General features: G+C 51.3%; 7 protein-coding genes across 7 annotated transcripts; 2 read left to right on the top strand and 5 right to left on the bottom strand.

Annotated features, from left to right (window-relative positions):
* Positions 1-304: 304 nt before the first annotated feature.
* N7458_008839 (putative chitin biosynthesis protein (Chs5)) lies at positions 305-1,648 on the bottom strand (the record flags this gene model as incomplete). The annotated part of the gene is made up of 2 exons (XM_056912221.1): positions 305-1,456; positions 1,577-1,648. The coding sequence occupies 2 exons, from the start codon at positions 1,646-1,648 to the stop codon at positions 305-307; spliced, it is 1,224 nt and encodes a 407-aa protein (XP_056761070.1).
* Positions 1,649-2,045: 397 nt separating this feature from the next.
* On the bottom strand, positions 2,046-2,513 carry N7458_008838 (uncharacterized protein; the record flags this gene model as incomplete). The annotated part of the gene is made up of 1 exon (XM_056912220.1): positions 2,046-2,513. The coding sequence occupies one exon, from the start codon at positions 2,511-2,513 to the stop codon at positions 2,046-2,048; it is 468 nt and encodes a 155-aa protein (XP_056761069.1).
* Positions 2,514-3,119: 606 nt separating this feature from the next.
* Positions 3,120-3,735, top strand: N7458_008837 (translation initiation complex factor eIF1A; the record flags this gene model as incomplete). The annotated part of the gene is made up of 2 exons (XM_056912219.1): positions 3,120-3,140; positions 3,307-3,735. 2 exons carry the CDS (start codon positions 3,120-3,122, stop codon positions 3,733-3,735), a joined length of 450 nt encoding a protein of 149 aa, XP_056761068.1.
* Positions 3,736-4,623: 888 nt separating this feature from the next.
* N7458_008836 (uncharacterized protein) lies at positions 4,624-6,906 on the bottom strand (the record flags this gene model as incomplete). Its single annotated transcript, XM_056912218.1, has 6 exons — positions 4,624-5,127; positions 5,195-6,050; positions 6,103-6,229; positions 6,281-6,535; positions 6,589-6,723; positions 6,777-6,906. 6 exons carry the CDS (start codon positions 6,904-6,906, stop codon positions 4,624-4,626), a joined length of 2,007 nt encoding a protein of 668 aa, XP_056761067.1.
* A 473-nt stretch (positions 6,907-7,379) lies between these two features.
* On the bottom strand, positions 7,380-11,127 carry N7458_008835 (DNA repair protein rad16; the record flags this gene model as incomplete). The annotated part of the gene is made up of 6 exons (XM_056912217.1): positions 7,380-8,288; positions 8,339-9,431; positions 9,479-10,064; positions 10,112-10,182; positions 10,239-10,561; positions 10,963-11,127. 6 exons carry the CDS (start codon positions 11,125-11,127, stop codon positions 7,380-7,382), a joined length of 3,147 nt encoding a protein of 1,048 aa, XP_056761066.1.
* A 1,126-nt stretch (positions 11,128-12,253) lies between these two features.
* On the top strand, positions 12,254-14,372 carry N7458_008834 (WASP family protein; the record flags this gene model as incomplete). The annotated part of the gene is made up of 4 exons (XM_056912216.1): positions 12,254-12,463; positions 12,529-13,532; positions 13,582-14,285; positions 14,341-14,372. 4 exons carry the CDS (start codon positions 12,254-12,256, stop codon positions 14,370-14,372), a joined length of 1,950 nt encoding a protein of 649 aa, XP_056761065.1.
* A 1,542-nt stretch (positions 14,373-15,914) lies between these two features.
* Positions 15,915-16,545, bottom strand: N7458_008833 (E2 ubiquitin-conjugating protein UBC13; the record flags this gene model as incomplete). The annotated part of the gene is made up of 4 exons (XM_056912215.1): positions 15,915-16,091; positions 16,155-16,276; positions 16,335-16,423; positions 16,493-16,545. 4 exons carry the CDS (start codon positions 16,543-16,545, stop codon positions 15,915-15,917), a joined length of 441 nt encoding a protein of 146 aa, XP_056761064.1.
* Between the last annotated feature and the right edge of the window lie 112 nt (positions 16,546-16,657).

The following is a 16,657-nucleotide window of genomic DNA, read 5'->3' as shown; positions in this document are numbered from 1 at the left end:
GGCAGGCATTTAGTGCTCATTTACGACTGTTGATGATAGAACTCATATAGAATGACAACTACTTTCGGTTTTCAGTTGGCCAAGATGGCAGTGTCAGAGGATGATTGATTTCAAATCGCATTAAACAAGGGCATCTACTATACAAAAGAACAGCAAGAGACATAAAATCAGGGTCGGGCTTTGATACTCATAAATCAATCCCGGACCTAGTATGGAAAGCGCCCAAACTCAACAGCATGAACCTGTACTGGATATAATCGTAGACGTGCCGTGATAGACCGGAAGAGGAGGAGATGCAAGGACACTAGAGTGGGACTTCGTTGAAGTCTCCTTCGCCCTCTTTGCCCTTGCCCTTGTCGTGCTCATCATTACTTGTAGGCTCAGAGTCTCCCTCGGGCATATGCTGTGGAAGAGTACTCTCTTTGCCTGTCTCTTCTTCTATCTCGTCTGATCCATCTACATCTTCCGCGTCTCCATTCAGTTGCACAGGCTCATCTGCGCTATCGGACTCGTCCTTCGGAGGTGGAGGTGGAGGCGTTTCCTCCTCGTCTTCCGTTCCAACTTCCTGAGCTTGAGCTTGCGGCTGGATGCTCATCTCACCACCCGGGAACGGTGTGAGAGGTGGTTCAGCTGCGGCGGGATCTTCTTCACTAATCGGTGGCTGGGGACTAGGCCGGCCCTGGTTGACATTGGACGATGCAGACAAGGTCGAGGTGGTTCGTTGGTGAGAAGAGCCGTGAAGTGTACCCAGCTTGCGCGCTTTAGGGTCCGCATTCAGATAGTAATCACGCACGCCCACAATTGTTCCCTCAGACTCGCACGCATCCACCCACTCAGGTACCACGACTGGGATGTTCATCTCCACGGCCTTCTCCCAGAGCGGGCCGCGCCCCTCCGCGCAGACAAAGTGGGTGGTATCAATGCGAACAGAGTCAATCATTTTGCCTCCAATGCGATCCAATGCAAGTCCAAGGGCCTCCTTACGCTGCGGGTCGAGAACACCAGCGGTGACAGTTATACCGGACAGATCGGTCATCTTGTGCGTCCGGCACGTCAATTTCTCCGACTGGTAGGTGCCGGCCGTTGTGCGCAAGACGAGGTGGAATGTGTACTCATGGTGAACAGCCAGGCCGCTGATCTTGGTGCTGCGCGTCTCGAGGGGGCGGGGTATCGAGCCCGCCTTGGAGCCGTTGCGGTATAGGGAGAGCGATTTCAGAGAGGCGGTTGCCAAGTCGATGGGATCCCATTCGAGAACAAGGGAGGTCTGAGTGGCATTTCGGAGACGCAGGATTGGAGCAGAGGGGGATTTGACACCGTAGGTATTCAGGATGCGCTTCTGGAGAGAGTGGAAGGCGGAGGCGTTGGCTGTCTCAGCCGCATGGTTGCGCGCAACAGTAATGTCAACAATGCTGCCAGAGGAGATACCGTTGGGAAGAAGGACCGAGGGGAATTCAATCTGCGTAGAAAAGGCTGAATTAGCAAGGCATTGTGATAATTTGCGTTGCGCAGAGGCGCAAAGTCGTGAACAACCTGCTCCATGTCTGACAGTCTAGGCCACCAGGGGTTGGGAGCTCACCAGGCGGTTGTCCTGGGTCAAGAGGACTGCGACGCCTGCGTCCACCTTGCCAACAGTCAGGGAGACCAGCATGGTGAATTGGAAAATCTGCAGGAATGGGAGAGGATGGAGGTGGTGGTTGGAGTTGAAGGAGAACTCGGTGATCAAAGCCCCGTTGTTTCCGCCAGATCGGCATTTAGCGAGGCTTGAGGCAACGGGAGCTAAGATACGGCCGCTTCTATATTTACCTTCTCCGCCATCAAGCAGTACTGATACAACGTGGCTAACAATTTTTGAATTACGAAGATAGATGATATTTGAGTTGTGAAATTCCAAATAGAGACTAAATATTGGATGCAGGCTAATCGCAGCCTCCCAAACGCCATGCAATGATGCTCCCGCCTTTAATGTACAGGTATAGACAGGCTATCGGTCAGTATAATACAGAATGGTGTTGTACATGTTTGATCTACAAGCTCCTTCAAGACACTCAAGAAGACTTGTCTTTGTGCGTGGCGCACTCAGCCCACCTTTCTCGCTGCTTCAGAATGCCTTTCAAGAGGAAGTCGGCATCTTTCTGCACGGCCTCGAAGCTGTGATACACGCTCGAAGGGCGTATGGTGACATCCAAAGACCCTAGTAGGGCTTGCTTGTCCATGGAAACTGGCGGAGTAAGTGGGCGCCCTAGTTTATCAAATCCTTGTCGCCTTAAAGCTTCCTGGAAAGCAAGGCGTGCTCTTCGCGCGCACCAGGATCGAACGGTCCGTTTGAACTGGTTCAATTGCGATACCGACACCCGCCACCAAAGAGTATTCGGATCGCGATGTTCATACATATACGCAATCTTTGGGCGAATCGGATGGACCGGAGAGTTCATGTAGCGCTGGGCAACTGGGGGAATCATGGGCTCGGAAGTGTATCGGACGAGCAAATTGCCCGAGGAAGCGAGGAACTTCATCGTGGGAGGATCAAGGATAGTCGTAGAGGTTCGCCAGGTGAGGCCGAGGAGAATTTGAATAGCGGCAGCGCATCGGTATCATAGCGGAAGAGAAGGAGGGTTCGTTGAGCGCATCAGAGGCAGCACGATGGTGCTTGGGATCAGGTGGCCGTGGTTGGGCCGTAATGACCAGTCGTGATATTAATCCGGCAGCGTGGCTTTCAAAATAACACGAGAGCAGTCATGAGTAAGAAGACCGAAGTAGGATCAATACCGGGAACAAAGGTCTTCCCCATGCCCCGAAGTCCACGTTTGTTTCTGGTTATTGACTGCTTCATCATGCCTCTGGTATCTTTTTTCTGCCCAAACTCATCGAGCGGTGAAGTATGTTTGCCTACAAAATCAGGCTACACTCCGCCACCAGCAGTCGCTTTGTGCCTGATTAGCTAAGCAGCAGGTTTGATATATCGGCACAGATCCTCCCCCCACCTTACTTCCTTCCTCTTCTTTCAACCAGACTCTCCGGGGATATCGCATCATCTTTCTACGTCGCATTTTGACGCAGAAACAAACGAGACACCGACACACTTTCAGACTCAAGTCCAGTGAACGTCGCTTCCCGTCGCCATGCCCAAGAACAAGGGAAAGGTAAGCGCGCAAAATATTCAGCCCCTCCTTGTTGGAATGTGCCACCCCGCCACCATCACCGGCAATCTAGGGTGATGGGTTTGGAATTGGGCCTCATTCTGATAAACCCTATTGTCTATCACACCGTATTTGACTTGAACACAAATTCTGACTCTTTCAAAAATAGGGAGGTAAGAACCGTCGTCGCGGAAAGAACGAGAACGATAACGAGAAGCGCGAACTCGTCTTCAAGGAGGATGGACAAGAGTACGCCCAGGTCGTCAAGATGCTCGGCAACGGTCGTCTGGAGGCTCTGTGCTTCGACGGCGAGAAGCGTCTAGCCCACATTCGTGGCAAGCTCCGCAAGAAGGTCTGGATCAACCAGGGCGATATTATCCTGCTCTCGCTCCGTGACTACCAGGACGAGAAGGGCGATGTTATCATGAAGTACACCGCCGACGAGGCCCGTAGTCTGAAGGCCTACGGTGAGCTGCCCGAGCACGCCAAGATCAACGAGACCGACACCTTCGGCAACGAGGGCTTCGAGGACAACGTCGAGTTCGACGAGGACCGCGAGAGCGAGGAGGAGAAGGAAATCGACGTCGACGAGCTCTAAGCTCACCCCTACCACCCCAGAGCTCGATGCTCTCTACCCTGCAAGAGCGCCATGCAGAACTACGCCATGGTGCTCTTCACGTTCCGCCACACTACTCCTACATCGCCACTGTTGGTTTTAGCGCCGTGATCTATACCCTCTCGATCTACTGCAGCTTCCTTGGACTCTTGAAGCGTTCAGTACCCAGTCGAAGGGCCTCCTCAAGCGAACTCCGACGCCACTCCCACCCCGGCCCTGCATGGAGATGAAGGGCATCCCCCCACCTACGGCGACGTTACGACAATTTACCAGGGTATGAAGACATCGACGACAAAAATATCTCGATATTTTGCATGTTAGCCGACATGGTCTTTGGACGCACGTTTTACGGTCCTATATCTGTTCCTGCAAATTTTTCGGGGTCACGCTACAGAGTAAAATTGGTCGCAGCACGCATGATGAAACTGCGTGCTGCATTGCATTGCATACTATGTGCCTCTGTCTAGCTCTGATTTCCTTTCATTCCTTTTCGAGTGATAGATTTTGCGAAAAAAGGTTATAAGAATTGAAAAAATATTGCCTCCGCCATATCTGTGGTATTTGTGCCATCTCATTTAGTCACGTATTCTGTAAACAGTGTCTGGCCACTGGCTGGGTTATTTTCATTCGCCTCATCACCTTCCTTTAATGTGCTTTCCCCCAGGCGCCTTGCAAGTAGACAAGCAGAGGACCATACATGATATTCAATGTCCCATATCGCGGAGAAGTCGTTGACAAAGGGGGGCTAAATGTCTTCGCAGTCAGATAGCCGGCTTCCAATGGTCTTGACTTTGCCCTTGTGGTCAAAAATTTGGTTTATTGATGGCATAGATACAATAGCCCACATTATCTAATCAAATGGATTGTTTTTCAAGGAGCACCCAAACTACCCTTCCCGTTAGTCGACCCCTTCACGCAACCTCCATCCCCAAACATAGATCTCGCAGCATCTCGCCACACCGTCTCCCGCTGCACATAATTATCAATCGTGTAAAAGCGCCGACATTCCGCCGCCTCATACACAAACTGTAGCGGAGTCTGATCATCATCTGGATCATACTCATTTCGTAGGTTGACGCTTCCACTCCAAGCAAAAGAGGTGGCAGTGCTAGGACTTGAATCGTTGAATTTCTTCCACTCGTCTGGTGTCAGGAGGGGAGATGAGCTGTCTGATGCATTCTGGATCAGCTGGTTGGCTTGCCGGATGTAGCCGTTGATGTAGTTTATGCTGAGGGATTGGCCACCCTTTACGCCGCCGACACCTTGCATGGGTGATTCGGTGGGACGGCCACCGAAGGCAATGGTGCGCACGCCTTGGCGTTTCATGAGTTTGACGAAGAAGGCGCAGGTTGAGACGCAGTCTCCGTCAGTAATCTGAGATAAATTGCTGTTAGCTCCTGCCTTCATATAGGTGCTGTGGACAACTTCTGAAAATACTCACGATGGCAATGTTATCAGCCGGGAACAGGGATTTCTCAGGATTGAACGGGATAGGTCCATATCCGTTGATGGGGTATGTTTGACTAGAAGTGGAAGTGTAGTTAAAGTTGGCCAGCAAGCTAGACGAAGAACTTCCAAAGATCTCATGTGGTCCATAAAGATCCTCCCAAGAGCTGAATCCAGTTTTCTGGTCTGGAGCAACCATCTCCTTGTACGCAAATATATTGCTTGAGTCCTGGGTCGTCGAGCGTGAAAATGCTTTGGTGAGATACTTGGCTGCATCGTGTGCTCGATATCGTGTCGCAGTGTATGGGACGGCCTCCGGGAAGAAGATCCGAAATAGATCAAGTCCAATCGATAGGTATCCACCTGGATTAGCCGACACATCGATTAGGATGTTCTTCTTCCCAGCGATGGTGGCGTTGTGCAGGAATTCTATCGCCACTTGAGCCGCCTCCTGGGGGTTAGAGGAGAAAGTGGGCAGGAAGATAATCCCAGTGTCCTCCAGTCCGGTTAGATTCGAGAAATAGCCCGCAATAGAGTTGGCAGAGTTATGCCATTGTGTCTCTGGGAGTCCCGGCAGGGAAGAAGCCACTTCGGCATTTGATGAAGAGGATTCGGCGGTAGGGAGGCCCCGGGGAATGCAGTTGACCTTGTAGAGACTGGTGCCGTTGGTATAAGAGAAATATCTCTCCTTGGGAACAGTACTCTTATCCACGGTCTGAGTAGTCCCATTGTCATACTTGAGAGTCACCTGGGAGCCATCACTCCAGTCAGCAGTACTGACCCAGATACCGTTCTCGTCAATGGAGGTTCCGGTGACAGTGCGAGCTAGAGCCGGAAAGATTCGATTGTATCTGAGAGTGTAAGAAACAAGAAGTTGGTATTTGATCAAGGCGTAGAACATACTGAGCATCGTGATCTTGAAGGCTTTGACCAGATGCATACGATGCAAGAAACTCGGCTGCATCGGTGTCATTAATGGATACCAGGGGAGAAACGCCCTTGGTACCGCTTTGCTGAAGCTTTGCGTCGTCTGTAGCTGATTATAAGTAGGTTCACAAGATACCCCTGGGACTTCACTTACTCAACGTGTAGACCTCTGGTAGCTCGAGACCATCCGTTGAGATAGACACGAGAGGCATATCGAACTCATAATTGAAAATTGACTGTGAGCATAATTGGAAGGTCAAGTGGCCATCATATGCTGATCTTATGAGATTGGTGACTTCCAGATCCATCTCAAATTGGCTTGAGTACCCCTTGTTGTTGGCCTTTTCCAGGATCGAATCTATCCCTCCCATAAGATCAGTAGACGGCATTGTATAGCCAGAGGGAGGATCTATAGTCTCAATGTTAGTCACGTCCAAAGAGAACTATGTTGAGAGTCGTTACTCTTGAGAATGTCAGTCGTCGACTGAAACTCTAGATACTTTCGAGCTTGATTCAAAAAGGTCACTGCTCGACTCGACTCAAACGGCATGGACATCAAGCATTGATGTGCCAAGTCATGGGGAACTTTAGCGCCGACTGCGACCGTTAGAATCCAAGCAATACTCCAATTAAAGCAGTTCGAGACGCACTCTGATTCTTATTGGCATCTGCAACCATCTTGGAGATCTGCGCACACGGCTCGACATCTCGTACATTCTTGCGGGCCCCAACAGCCGCCCCCAACGCGACCAGGGCCAAAAGGGTCGCCTTGAGATGCATGGTTAGATGGGTGTGTGAAGCATCAGGAAGTCTGAAAGTGAAGTCCAAGGTCCGAAGTCTGATCAAGAACGGCCCGGATATGTTTCTCCCCCACTCTCAGGGGGTATTTCTTGGTGGACCCTTGCGTGTTGGCGTTTCTATTTTGGCTGATCTGCACCTGGGATCGACGCCAAGACGAAAAGCGATGGAGTCGTACAGTGTTTTGTCTTTGACGGCGTTAAAAATGAGCCCGGATGTCTCGGCTGGTTATTTGTTTGTTTGTGCTTGGTTCAAAATGCTTCATATGCAATAGTTCCACTTTACGTCTACGCCTGTTCGTCCATCCCGAGGATCCAGGACTTTGTTTAACTAAATGTACGCAGTACAGTCGCTACCCACTCTTGCACTTCTTTATGTCATAAACTTCCTTGCCTGGGCTCCTAAGGGCCTCGCCATGCTTTTTTTTTCTCGATGTGAAATACATGATGACATGATTAATCGTCAAAGACACTCTTCCGGAAGAAAGCAACAATCTTTCGAGCTGCTTCCTTTCCGACCAGCGGATCCAGCTGCTCCACGCTCATATTAGCGACCTCATGCAGGTTTTCCGTTTCAAGAATGAGCCGATCGAGGGCTTGGGGAGTTACACCTGGTACGGCCCGGAGCATGTCCTGCGGCAGCAGATTAAATGTCCGGTGTTCGATGCCAGTTGCAGCCATGACATCACCAGTAGCGCCTGATATGTCAATGTCCAGACCGATCTGGACAGCGCGAAGAGGATCAGGCTCCGCGGCATTCTTCTTGAGCTCCGCAAAAATTTCGGCCGTCTGATAGGGCGATGAGGACCAGATAATCTTGAGTCGTGGGAAGGCGAGTGTTAGCAGAACTAACAAATGTTGTGCAGACTTCGGATTTGATGGATTAGTATGTGCGCTGGTACTTGTGCTAGTCGCTTGTCCCGAGGACGAGAAGCCGTAGTCAGTCAAGAATGTTGTGCCGGTGGAGATGGTTGCAAATGCATCAAAGGTGAAGGACTTGTTCTGGTCGAACTCAATCAATAAGAGTGGAGTCTTGTAGTGTTGGATCATTGTCTCAGCCTGGTTATAGAGACGACCATTACGAAGCGAAGCAATCAAGTCGCGAATAGATTTGCGCTCGACGCAGATGTCTGGCGTGAGAATGTAATCTCCGACGGTCAATTGGCAGGGGATTACGATCATATTGTTTCCATGCAGTAGAGATGGGAGAGCACTGCGAAACTCGCGCACATCGACTACCACCCGAGGAGGAGCTGCCGTCGCAGCGAGCCTTCCGCCGCCCGCAATTCGAGTATTGACAGTGCGTAGGAATTGTTCTTGGGGATCTTCGGCGCTCTTGTCATGCGTCAAAGTAACCGCCATATTCTGAGGATCATCAGAAGGTATGCATCGAAGACAAGTAGGACAAAACTTACTCCTTTTTCTTTGATCAATTTCGAGAACGCATCCTTCTCTCGTCGCACGGCACTCAAATATCGCTGCTCCTCAACGGATCCCTCGTAGGAGAGGAAGTAGACCTTCACAACTCTCCCAACGTGCGAGCTGCGATAGACCTCCACCCGGCGGATGAATGCTGCGTCCGGCTCATACATGATAATATATCGCGGCCGAACCTCCTCTAGGATATGCTCATCCATGTCGCCGTCGTAGGGATGGATCATAACCAGATCATTCATCTCATATAACTCAAAGTAATCCTCCATATCCTCTAGATCGTCAACGTCAATCTCTTCTTTCTGGATTTCTTCCACCTCGGTAGGCTGGATTTCCTCCAGCAGGCTGACGACTTGGGCCGGCAACTCGACCTGCGTTTGGACACTACTGTCTGGCACGCGACCAGAAGCAGAGTTGACTGCTCCACCACCACGCACTCGTCGACGCTTATTTGGAGGAGGCCTCCCTTGTTGCTGGCCCGGCCTTGGCGATTCCCCAGGCTTGGCCCCTTCTCCGGGCTGGGATAAGTTTTTATTGACATTGGAAAGGGACCTTTTCCAATTGAGATAATCACGCAGTCGACGTCGCATCATCACTTCTGCAGACGATCCCTCCTCGTCCAAAGCTTCTTCATTCTCATCATTCCCGTTTGACGCATGAGAGACTCTGGCATGCATAGTGCCCACATATTCACGAAGCTGACGGCAGGTGCGTTGGTCACCACACATGATTAGTATCGTGCCGTTGGAGTCTTCCGTTGGATTCAGTGGGTTCAGATAAGCATCCTGCTCTATTTCCTCGAGAACTTCGGCGAGGACTTCCCATTTTGGTAGAGGCTCAAGAACGGGCTTGAGCTCGGCTGAGAAGTTGGTTGATGACCATGACCGGGACATCTCATCCGTCATCTTGCCCTGGTATACTCGCGACTTTGCTGTCTGGAAAAGAACGTGGGCAGCATCAAGGAAAAGCCAGGGAGAATAGTTGTGTTTGTTGGAGCCCGGAGGCGGCGAATGCGCCGACACAATTGTGTCGAGGTATTTCATGAAAGATACAGCATCATAGGTTAGCAGAGCACTGGGACCACGTTAGAATTGGAAGTCAAGCAGGTGGGATGAACGAACTGAAGAATGCCTCGAAGATCTGTCAGGTCGCTGACTATCTGCCTGGTCCTGAAAGTGACCCGATGCCATATAGGATCTAATTGCCGCCGGATCGAGACGTCAAAGTTCCTGTGTAAGGCGCTATCCAAGGTCCACTCTTCCATGTCTAGACCCGTGTTAGATTTCCGGAGCTCGGCAATGCTAATCTCAACACACTCGAGAACGGCGTTTTGGATTTCTCGCATCTTGGCACTCATTGGAACTTCCAGCTCGATAACTTCTGCCGTACGATTACCCTCCAAAGCCTCGGCTACGGAGACATGGAATCTAGGCCATAATGAAGCTTTTCGCAAGAAGAGATTTCGTAGCATGTTGGCCAGTGGCGCGAACCCGGTCGTGAAAGGCTCGGGGGAGTCTGAAAATGCCTTCAAGAACCCCCGCTTGTTCGATTGCCGATAGATGCGAGTTATGAATGCCTCCAAAGAGGTCGCCACGACCCTGTTCCAATGTGAGTCGCCAATCCAACACAATCGATCGGTTAGAAGGCCAATGTACTTATCAGCATGTAGAATGATCATTCCTGTGACCTTTTCAGGATCAAGAAGCTCTAGAAAACTCAGTATGGAGTTGAACAAGGGCAGGCTCCAAACATACTCGACAGCAAATCCACGACCAGTATTCTGGATGTCACACTCAGAACACCACCTTCCGCATAGATTCGTTCTCTAATGCTATAATCAGAAGGGCCCCAGACATCGCTGACATGTATCTCGAAACCCACCGCGTTGACACCGTAGCCTTCTCTGTATTGATGACCTTCAATCCTCGTGCAAGTGGAGACTTGCTAGTCGCATAATGCTCCGCCAATGCTTTGAAACCAATATGAGCGTCGAACGACTCGCAATCTCTAAGTCGGCCCAACCTACCTTCTCCAATCCACTCATTTTCACGATCATCCGCTCCTACCACCAATACCAAATTATTGCCCGCCGCATCGTAGAAGTGAAGCAGATTCGTTATGAGGTGGAGGAGCCCCAGACCACGGGCAAGAATAACCAACTCATCCTCGGCGCGTAGTTCGGTGAAGATGTCCTGCTGGTATTGCTAGATTTCGAGATTGTCAGCAACAACACCAACAGATCTGAAGCATTAAAGCAACTTGCCAGTGGCAAAGACAGCTTCACCGGCGCATTTGTTCGTTCCGGCGGCATGAGGAGCCCTTCTTGACGCGTTGAAGTGAGAAGAGTCAGGCGCCTGTCGATGCCGTCGCGAGATCACGTGACCTATGATGCAATGCATTGACGATGGTATCCTAGTTGCAAGTGTTTAATTTCTACAGCTGGAGGGTCACATTTGACCGGAAATAACAATCAATACGTTTAATAAATCAGCTTGTATGTTTCCAGTCCATTCAATCCCGTGGATTGTTCAGCTCCTTCATCCGGGCCTCAGTCTCTTCCCTCGACGCCTTGGGTGGCATTTCTGTTTCACCTTAGTCGACGTACAGCAGAATAACCGGCTGCTCTCTTACCGTCTGGAATCTGAGGACCCTTTGAAAGATGGTCCATCGCCGATGCTTTCTCACGTTGCTCGCCTGGCTTGGCCTGGGGCTCGGTAGAACCCTTCTTCGAGGCTGACGGGAAATCGGACGAATCGGGGATGACAGGCATCGTAGGGATTGATAGGAGATACGAGACAAGGCTGAATCTTTGTATCTCTTTTTCTTCTTTGAAATCTCAGATAGTACAGAGGTTTTTTTTCACCTGGAGGGTGTGTCTACACTACACGGTAAACTTGATCAAGGCAGCCAGATATATAGAACTGGAATAGATGGAGTGACGTCAGTGGTTGGCAAGGGTCTTACTCTGAGTCTGGGCTTTAGGGACGTGCCGTCATGTTGTCCGACCTTGGGGAACATTACATGTTGGATAGACGGCATAGGATATACGTTGTTATCCATTGGAAGCAATTCTTCCAACTCTTCGAAGCTAAAACAATTTGATACCTATTTAGGCCACCGACGGGAATGGCTTCAAGTTGTCCTTCGAGTATAGAGTGCGAGGGGTATTGGAACACACATGGAAATACCTGGATTAATGTTGTCATAGCATTTGATGACGCTCATTATTGGAGTACGGATTGAAAATAACCGCAGATTACTCGATCAAAATGGTATGCTTTTCGAACAAATCTCGTTCTATATCCTTCTGAAGGTGTAGGCATGCACGATCATTTTATACGGCTGCTTGCGGCTGATTAAAGATACGTAAGCCACCGATCTTGACTTCATATACCGACGATAATCAATTCCATTAGTGAACTATGTATTGTGGCTGTGTTGATCAAGTAGCCCTATTTGACAATGCCCAAGAGTAACCAGGCGGCTCACTGCCTGTATATACCTTGGGGGTACCACGTGCCGCGCGGCAGCCAAGCGCCCCGACCAAAGTCCCTCCGACGTACTGCGCCCCCACCAAAGCAACCTCACACTCCAACTCACCCAAACTCTCTCCCCACGGCTCTCCCCCTCAAGGCAACCGCCGGTCGGATCCTTACCAATTCCTTACCTTCGCATTTAGATCCCCTAGGATTCATCTTTACCTCCCCCTTCCATCTACCTACGGGTCGCCTGTACTATCCTCCTGCCCGTGTCCTTCCTGTCGGTGTGTTGGGACCACACATTCGAACCGCTCCACTCCGGTCTGTCTGCCATGCGCCTTCGACAACCTCACTCCTACCCGTGCCATCACCTATAATTCTCTCTCGCTGTTCAACCTGGGTTTGCGTTAATTCGCCATGCCCTCAATTCTCACCGATGCCGACAAGGAAACTGTCAAGCGACAGGTGCCTAAACCTGCCAACAAGATCCTGGCCGTAGCTGTCGCACGACTCTATGTGGCCTACCCTGATCCTCAAAGATGGACATATACCGGTGTGCAGGGAGCAGTTGTGCTCTGCAATGATTTAGTGGGACGGACTTTTTGGCTGAAAATAGTCGATGTCTCGGTGGGTGTCGATCTATCTGTGAAGATCAATGAATAGTGTTGCTGACACAGTTGCGGTCACTGCAGCCCGCTGGAAAGGGCGTGATTTGGGACCAGGAGATCTACCATAACTTCTCTTACAACCAGGACCGCACATTCTTCCATACCTTTGAACTCGAGAACTGCCCGGCGGGCTTGTCGTTCGCCGACGAGAAAGAGGCCAAGACGTTCATCAAGAAGGTGCACGAGCGTGAGAAACATGCAAGCAAGGAAACCAGCAAGACTCCATTCGCATCCTCTCGTGGCCAGGGTCCTGCACCAGTTACCAACGGCAAAGCTCCTGGGCGCTCCCTTTTCGGTAGTCTGTTGCATCGTTCGACCCATGCACCCAGTGCCAACCCGCCCCCAGCTCCTGTGCCGTCAATACCAGTTGGACCACCTCCCACCTTGGCTCCAAGCGCACCGCCAGCCAAGGGAGATCTTCCTTTCGACATCAATGATCCAACACAGAAGGGCCTCTTGGATGAGCTCTTACAGATGGGCATCACCGAAGATCAGATCGCCGACAACTCGGACTTCATCAAGTCCTGGATTGCCCAGAAACAGACCACAGCCGGCGAATCTCCTGCAGCTGGTGACCAGAACAAGCCACGCGCGCCCCCACCACCACCACCTGGTGCGCCTGCCCCCAAGGTAACTACAATCAGTCCTCAGGGTACGGGTACTAGCTCGGCAAGCCGACGTGGGCCGCCGCCGCCTCCTCCGACACGGAAAGGTCGTGCTGAGACTGCGGATGAATCCGTTCCTTCTCCGCCTCGTGAACCCTCTCCACCTCCAGCACCAACCCGAATGTTCCGAGCACCCCTCCAATCGCAGATGCTGGCAAGTTTGCTGAGCCTGCTGGATCTGTACCACCGCGGCGGCCACGGGCGACATCAAACGTTACCCCGGGCCCGCCACCGCCCCCACGACCTCCGAAGACCCCAATGGAAGATGGTCCAAGTCAGCCTCAAGGTCGATTTGGAGTGCCTCCTCCGTTTATGGGCGAACGCAAAGTCTCCGCTCCGCCCGCACCTCCAAGTCGCAGCCCGGTTCCTGGCGGACCCCCTCCACCACCGCCTCGTACAGCTAGCCCAGCAGCCCCGCCCCAGCTTCCCCCAAAGTTCCCACTACTGGCGCACCATCTGGCCTGCCTCCCCCACCACCAGCTCGAGCTCCGATTTCTCCGCCTCCGCCCCCTGCGCCTCGTCCTGTACCATTCACTCCTGCCGCTGCTCCTCCCGCTCCACCTCCACCTCCTCCAAGAGGGCCTGCTCCTCCTGCGACAACTTCAGCGATACCACCAGGGCCTCCTCCACCACCCCCAGGCCGCTCTGGACCCCCTGTTCCGCCACCACCTCCCCCTGTAGGAGGATCTGGGGCACCTGGTGTGCCTCCGCCGCCCCCTCCCCCTGCTCCAGGTGCAGGTGCGTTCGGTGGCCCACCCCCTCCTCCACCACCAGGACGGTCTGGGCCTGCAGTACCTCCACCACCACCTCCACCCGGTGGTTCTGGGGGACCTCCTCCCCCTCCAGCCCCAGGTGGTGCAGCACCTCCATTGCCTAAGAGCCCCGGTGGAAGAGACGATCTCCTCGCAGCTATTCGTGGCTCTGGTGGTGCAGGCGGAGGAGGCTTGAGGAAGGTCAAGGACTCTGACAAGAAGGACCGGAGTTCGGCAATGGTCCCAGGAAGTGCTGCCGAATCATCTGCTGCAGCCACGAGCTCTGGCGGAGGTCCACAGGGTGGATTGGCTGGTGCTTTGCAGGATGCATTGAACAAGAGAAAGCAGCGGGTCAGCGGCAGTGGTAAGTAACAATGCCCCGAAGGAAGTAATGAGTCTATGCTAATTGGTAAATGTAGATGATGAGAAGGACGATAACGACGATTGGTGAGCTACTGATTTTTTGCTCGGGTTGGTCTATTTGTTCATGATACCTACTGGTTTTTATGGGCATGTTTTGCGGGCATTGAGCATTGCATTCTTTCTAAATTATGTTGCAGCGGCTTGTCCAAAAGTTCGGCTTCTGGCACATTCATGAGGGAAAAGAAACATTGCGTTTTGTAGATACCTTCTTTGCAGAATACAAGGGCCTTGGACCCTTTATACAGACAAGGATATGCTTGTAGAATCGGACTTCAGCCGCATTCGTAATGATCAAACACACCCTTCCATAGCAGTAGGCTATATTAAAGTGATATAAGACCGTAGTTCTGCTACTATAGACTTGAGCAAATAGAGTCTTCAACCGTCGATGTTATGATGGTTTCAACACCAGTGGGCCGAAGCTGGACTGGATATTCGATAGTCTGAGATAGCTGTTTTAATCTCCACAAGCCATACCACATAATCTGAAACAAACATTTCCTCTCCTATGGATTGAACCCCTAACCTGTCGGTCCCCTATATACCTCATCAAGATACTCCATCCTGCTCCCACGATGCCGAGGTACATCACCCGGCGTCAACCTCATCGCACGTCCAGTAAACACCACGCTTCTACACACTTAGAAAGTCTTTTCACAAAGTAAAACAAAAGGAACTCGAATGCTGTAGAATAGAAGATTATGTTGATAAAAAATAAAAAAAGATCTCTATCCGCGAGGAGGTGCTGTCACCACCTCGCATGCCCACCCGCCCACTCTCCCCGCCTAGGGATGTGCCCGGCCATCCGTGGAGTCATGCTCGACACAGGAGGTCTGTACCCATATTTTGTTTGCCCATTTCCCAGGGCACACCCATAGGTCAATCCCAGATGGGAGACCACTAGGCCATATGAGGGGGGAGAGTGATTGGTGTAACTGGAAGTGGCCCTTTACCCGTCTACGTCTACTTCATACAACTGTAGGACTCTCGTGCAGCAGGATTACTGTTCGCCTTGGGGTGACTAGGTAGATATCTAGAAGCTCTGATTTTAGGCTGAATATTTCAAATAGTATGATACCCTGTTAATTGTGGTTTTCTTTCGAGATTGGTGTTTATTGAAAGCAGACGAGGCGAAGTATAAACTGCGAACAAGATGCAGATATCTCGTCGACGTTGGCTTCGACTTCAACGACTACTACCCAGTGAGTGATTTAGACTAGCCGCTAGCGGCCACGGAATATCTCTACACCCCCTTACATTATACATACGTCCTGGTCGAATATTCAACGCAGAGCAAGGAACGAATTACAGGCAATTTGGCATTCAGGGCTTCGCCAGACGCAAGGCCTAATAAGAGCAAGAAAAGAACTCCAGATAACGCATTGGATTCTATGCAACGCCTTATGAGATACCACCATCGTTATACCGGATGGAATTTGCGAAGGAAAAAAGTGGTCACGCTGGAAAAAAAAACAGAGGCCCGTCCCATTCCTGGTCAACGCCTCCGATATGGTGCACTGCAAGTATTCTCGCTCTCTTTTTATCATGGTCACATGGCATATAGTCCCGTTCAAGTCATCGCATGAGTGCGAGTCCACTCCTTGGCCGTCTGAATCGCTGCGGGCTCGTCATCCTTCCAGCGCTGGGCAACGTCGTTGGCGAGAGGGTCGTCGGGGTTGGGAGCACCGAGGAGGGCCTGGATCGAGAGGAGGATAGTGCGGATCTGGAGAGCGGGGGGACCAGTTGTCTATATTAGGTGTTAGATATGAGAAGTCTTGTTGAAATGGGCGTATTTCTTACTCTTCAGGACATCCAAGCAGATACGGCCGAGACGATCGATGTTGGGGTGGTATATCTTGGTCAGGAAGCGAATCTTGGGAGGAGTCATGGGGTAGTCGTCGGGCAAGAATAGCTCAAGTCGAAAGATGCCACCTAGCACAGAATATGTTGGTAATTGAGACAAATAATGGAAGTTGTCAATCAAGCATACCCTCATATGGAGACTGAGCGGGGCCATGGATGGAAACATCAAAATACCGCAAGTTATCTTCGTGAGGAACGGCGTTGATACCGGGAACCCTATATGCCGAATATCAAATCAGTCGTGGATATCCAAAGCGAGAATAAGGGACCAGAAGGTTGTCTTACGGCTCAGCCATGAGTCGTTCCGTCTCCTTGATAATACGTTTCGGCAGGGCCATGGCGACTGTGAATCACGGAAGTAGACGGCTGGAGTAGTGGTCGATGGGTTCTCTGAGGACAACTTTGGAGACACACGGATGGCTGCGCAGGACCCAAGACACACTAATGAGA

This window comes from Penicillium daleae (genome assembly GCF_028827525.1).
Source record: "Penicillium daleae strain IBT 16125 chromosome Unknown utg000008l_segment0_segment0, whole genome shotgun sequence".
NCBI classification, from domain to species: domain Eukaryota; kingdom Fungi; phylum Ascomycota; class Eurotiomycetes; order Eurotiales; family Aspergillaceae; genus Penicillium; species Penicillium daleae.
The sequence above is the reverse complement of the archived record's forward strand: the minus strand, read 5'-3'. Positions and strand labels throughout refer to the sequence as shown.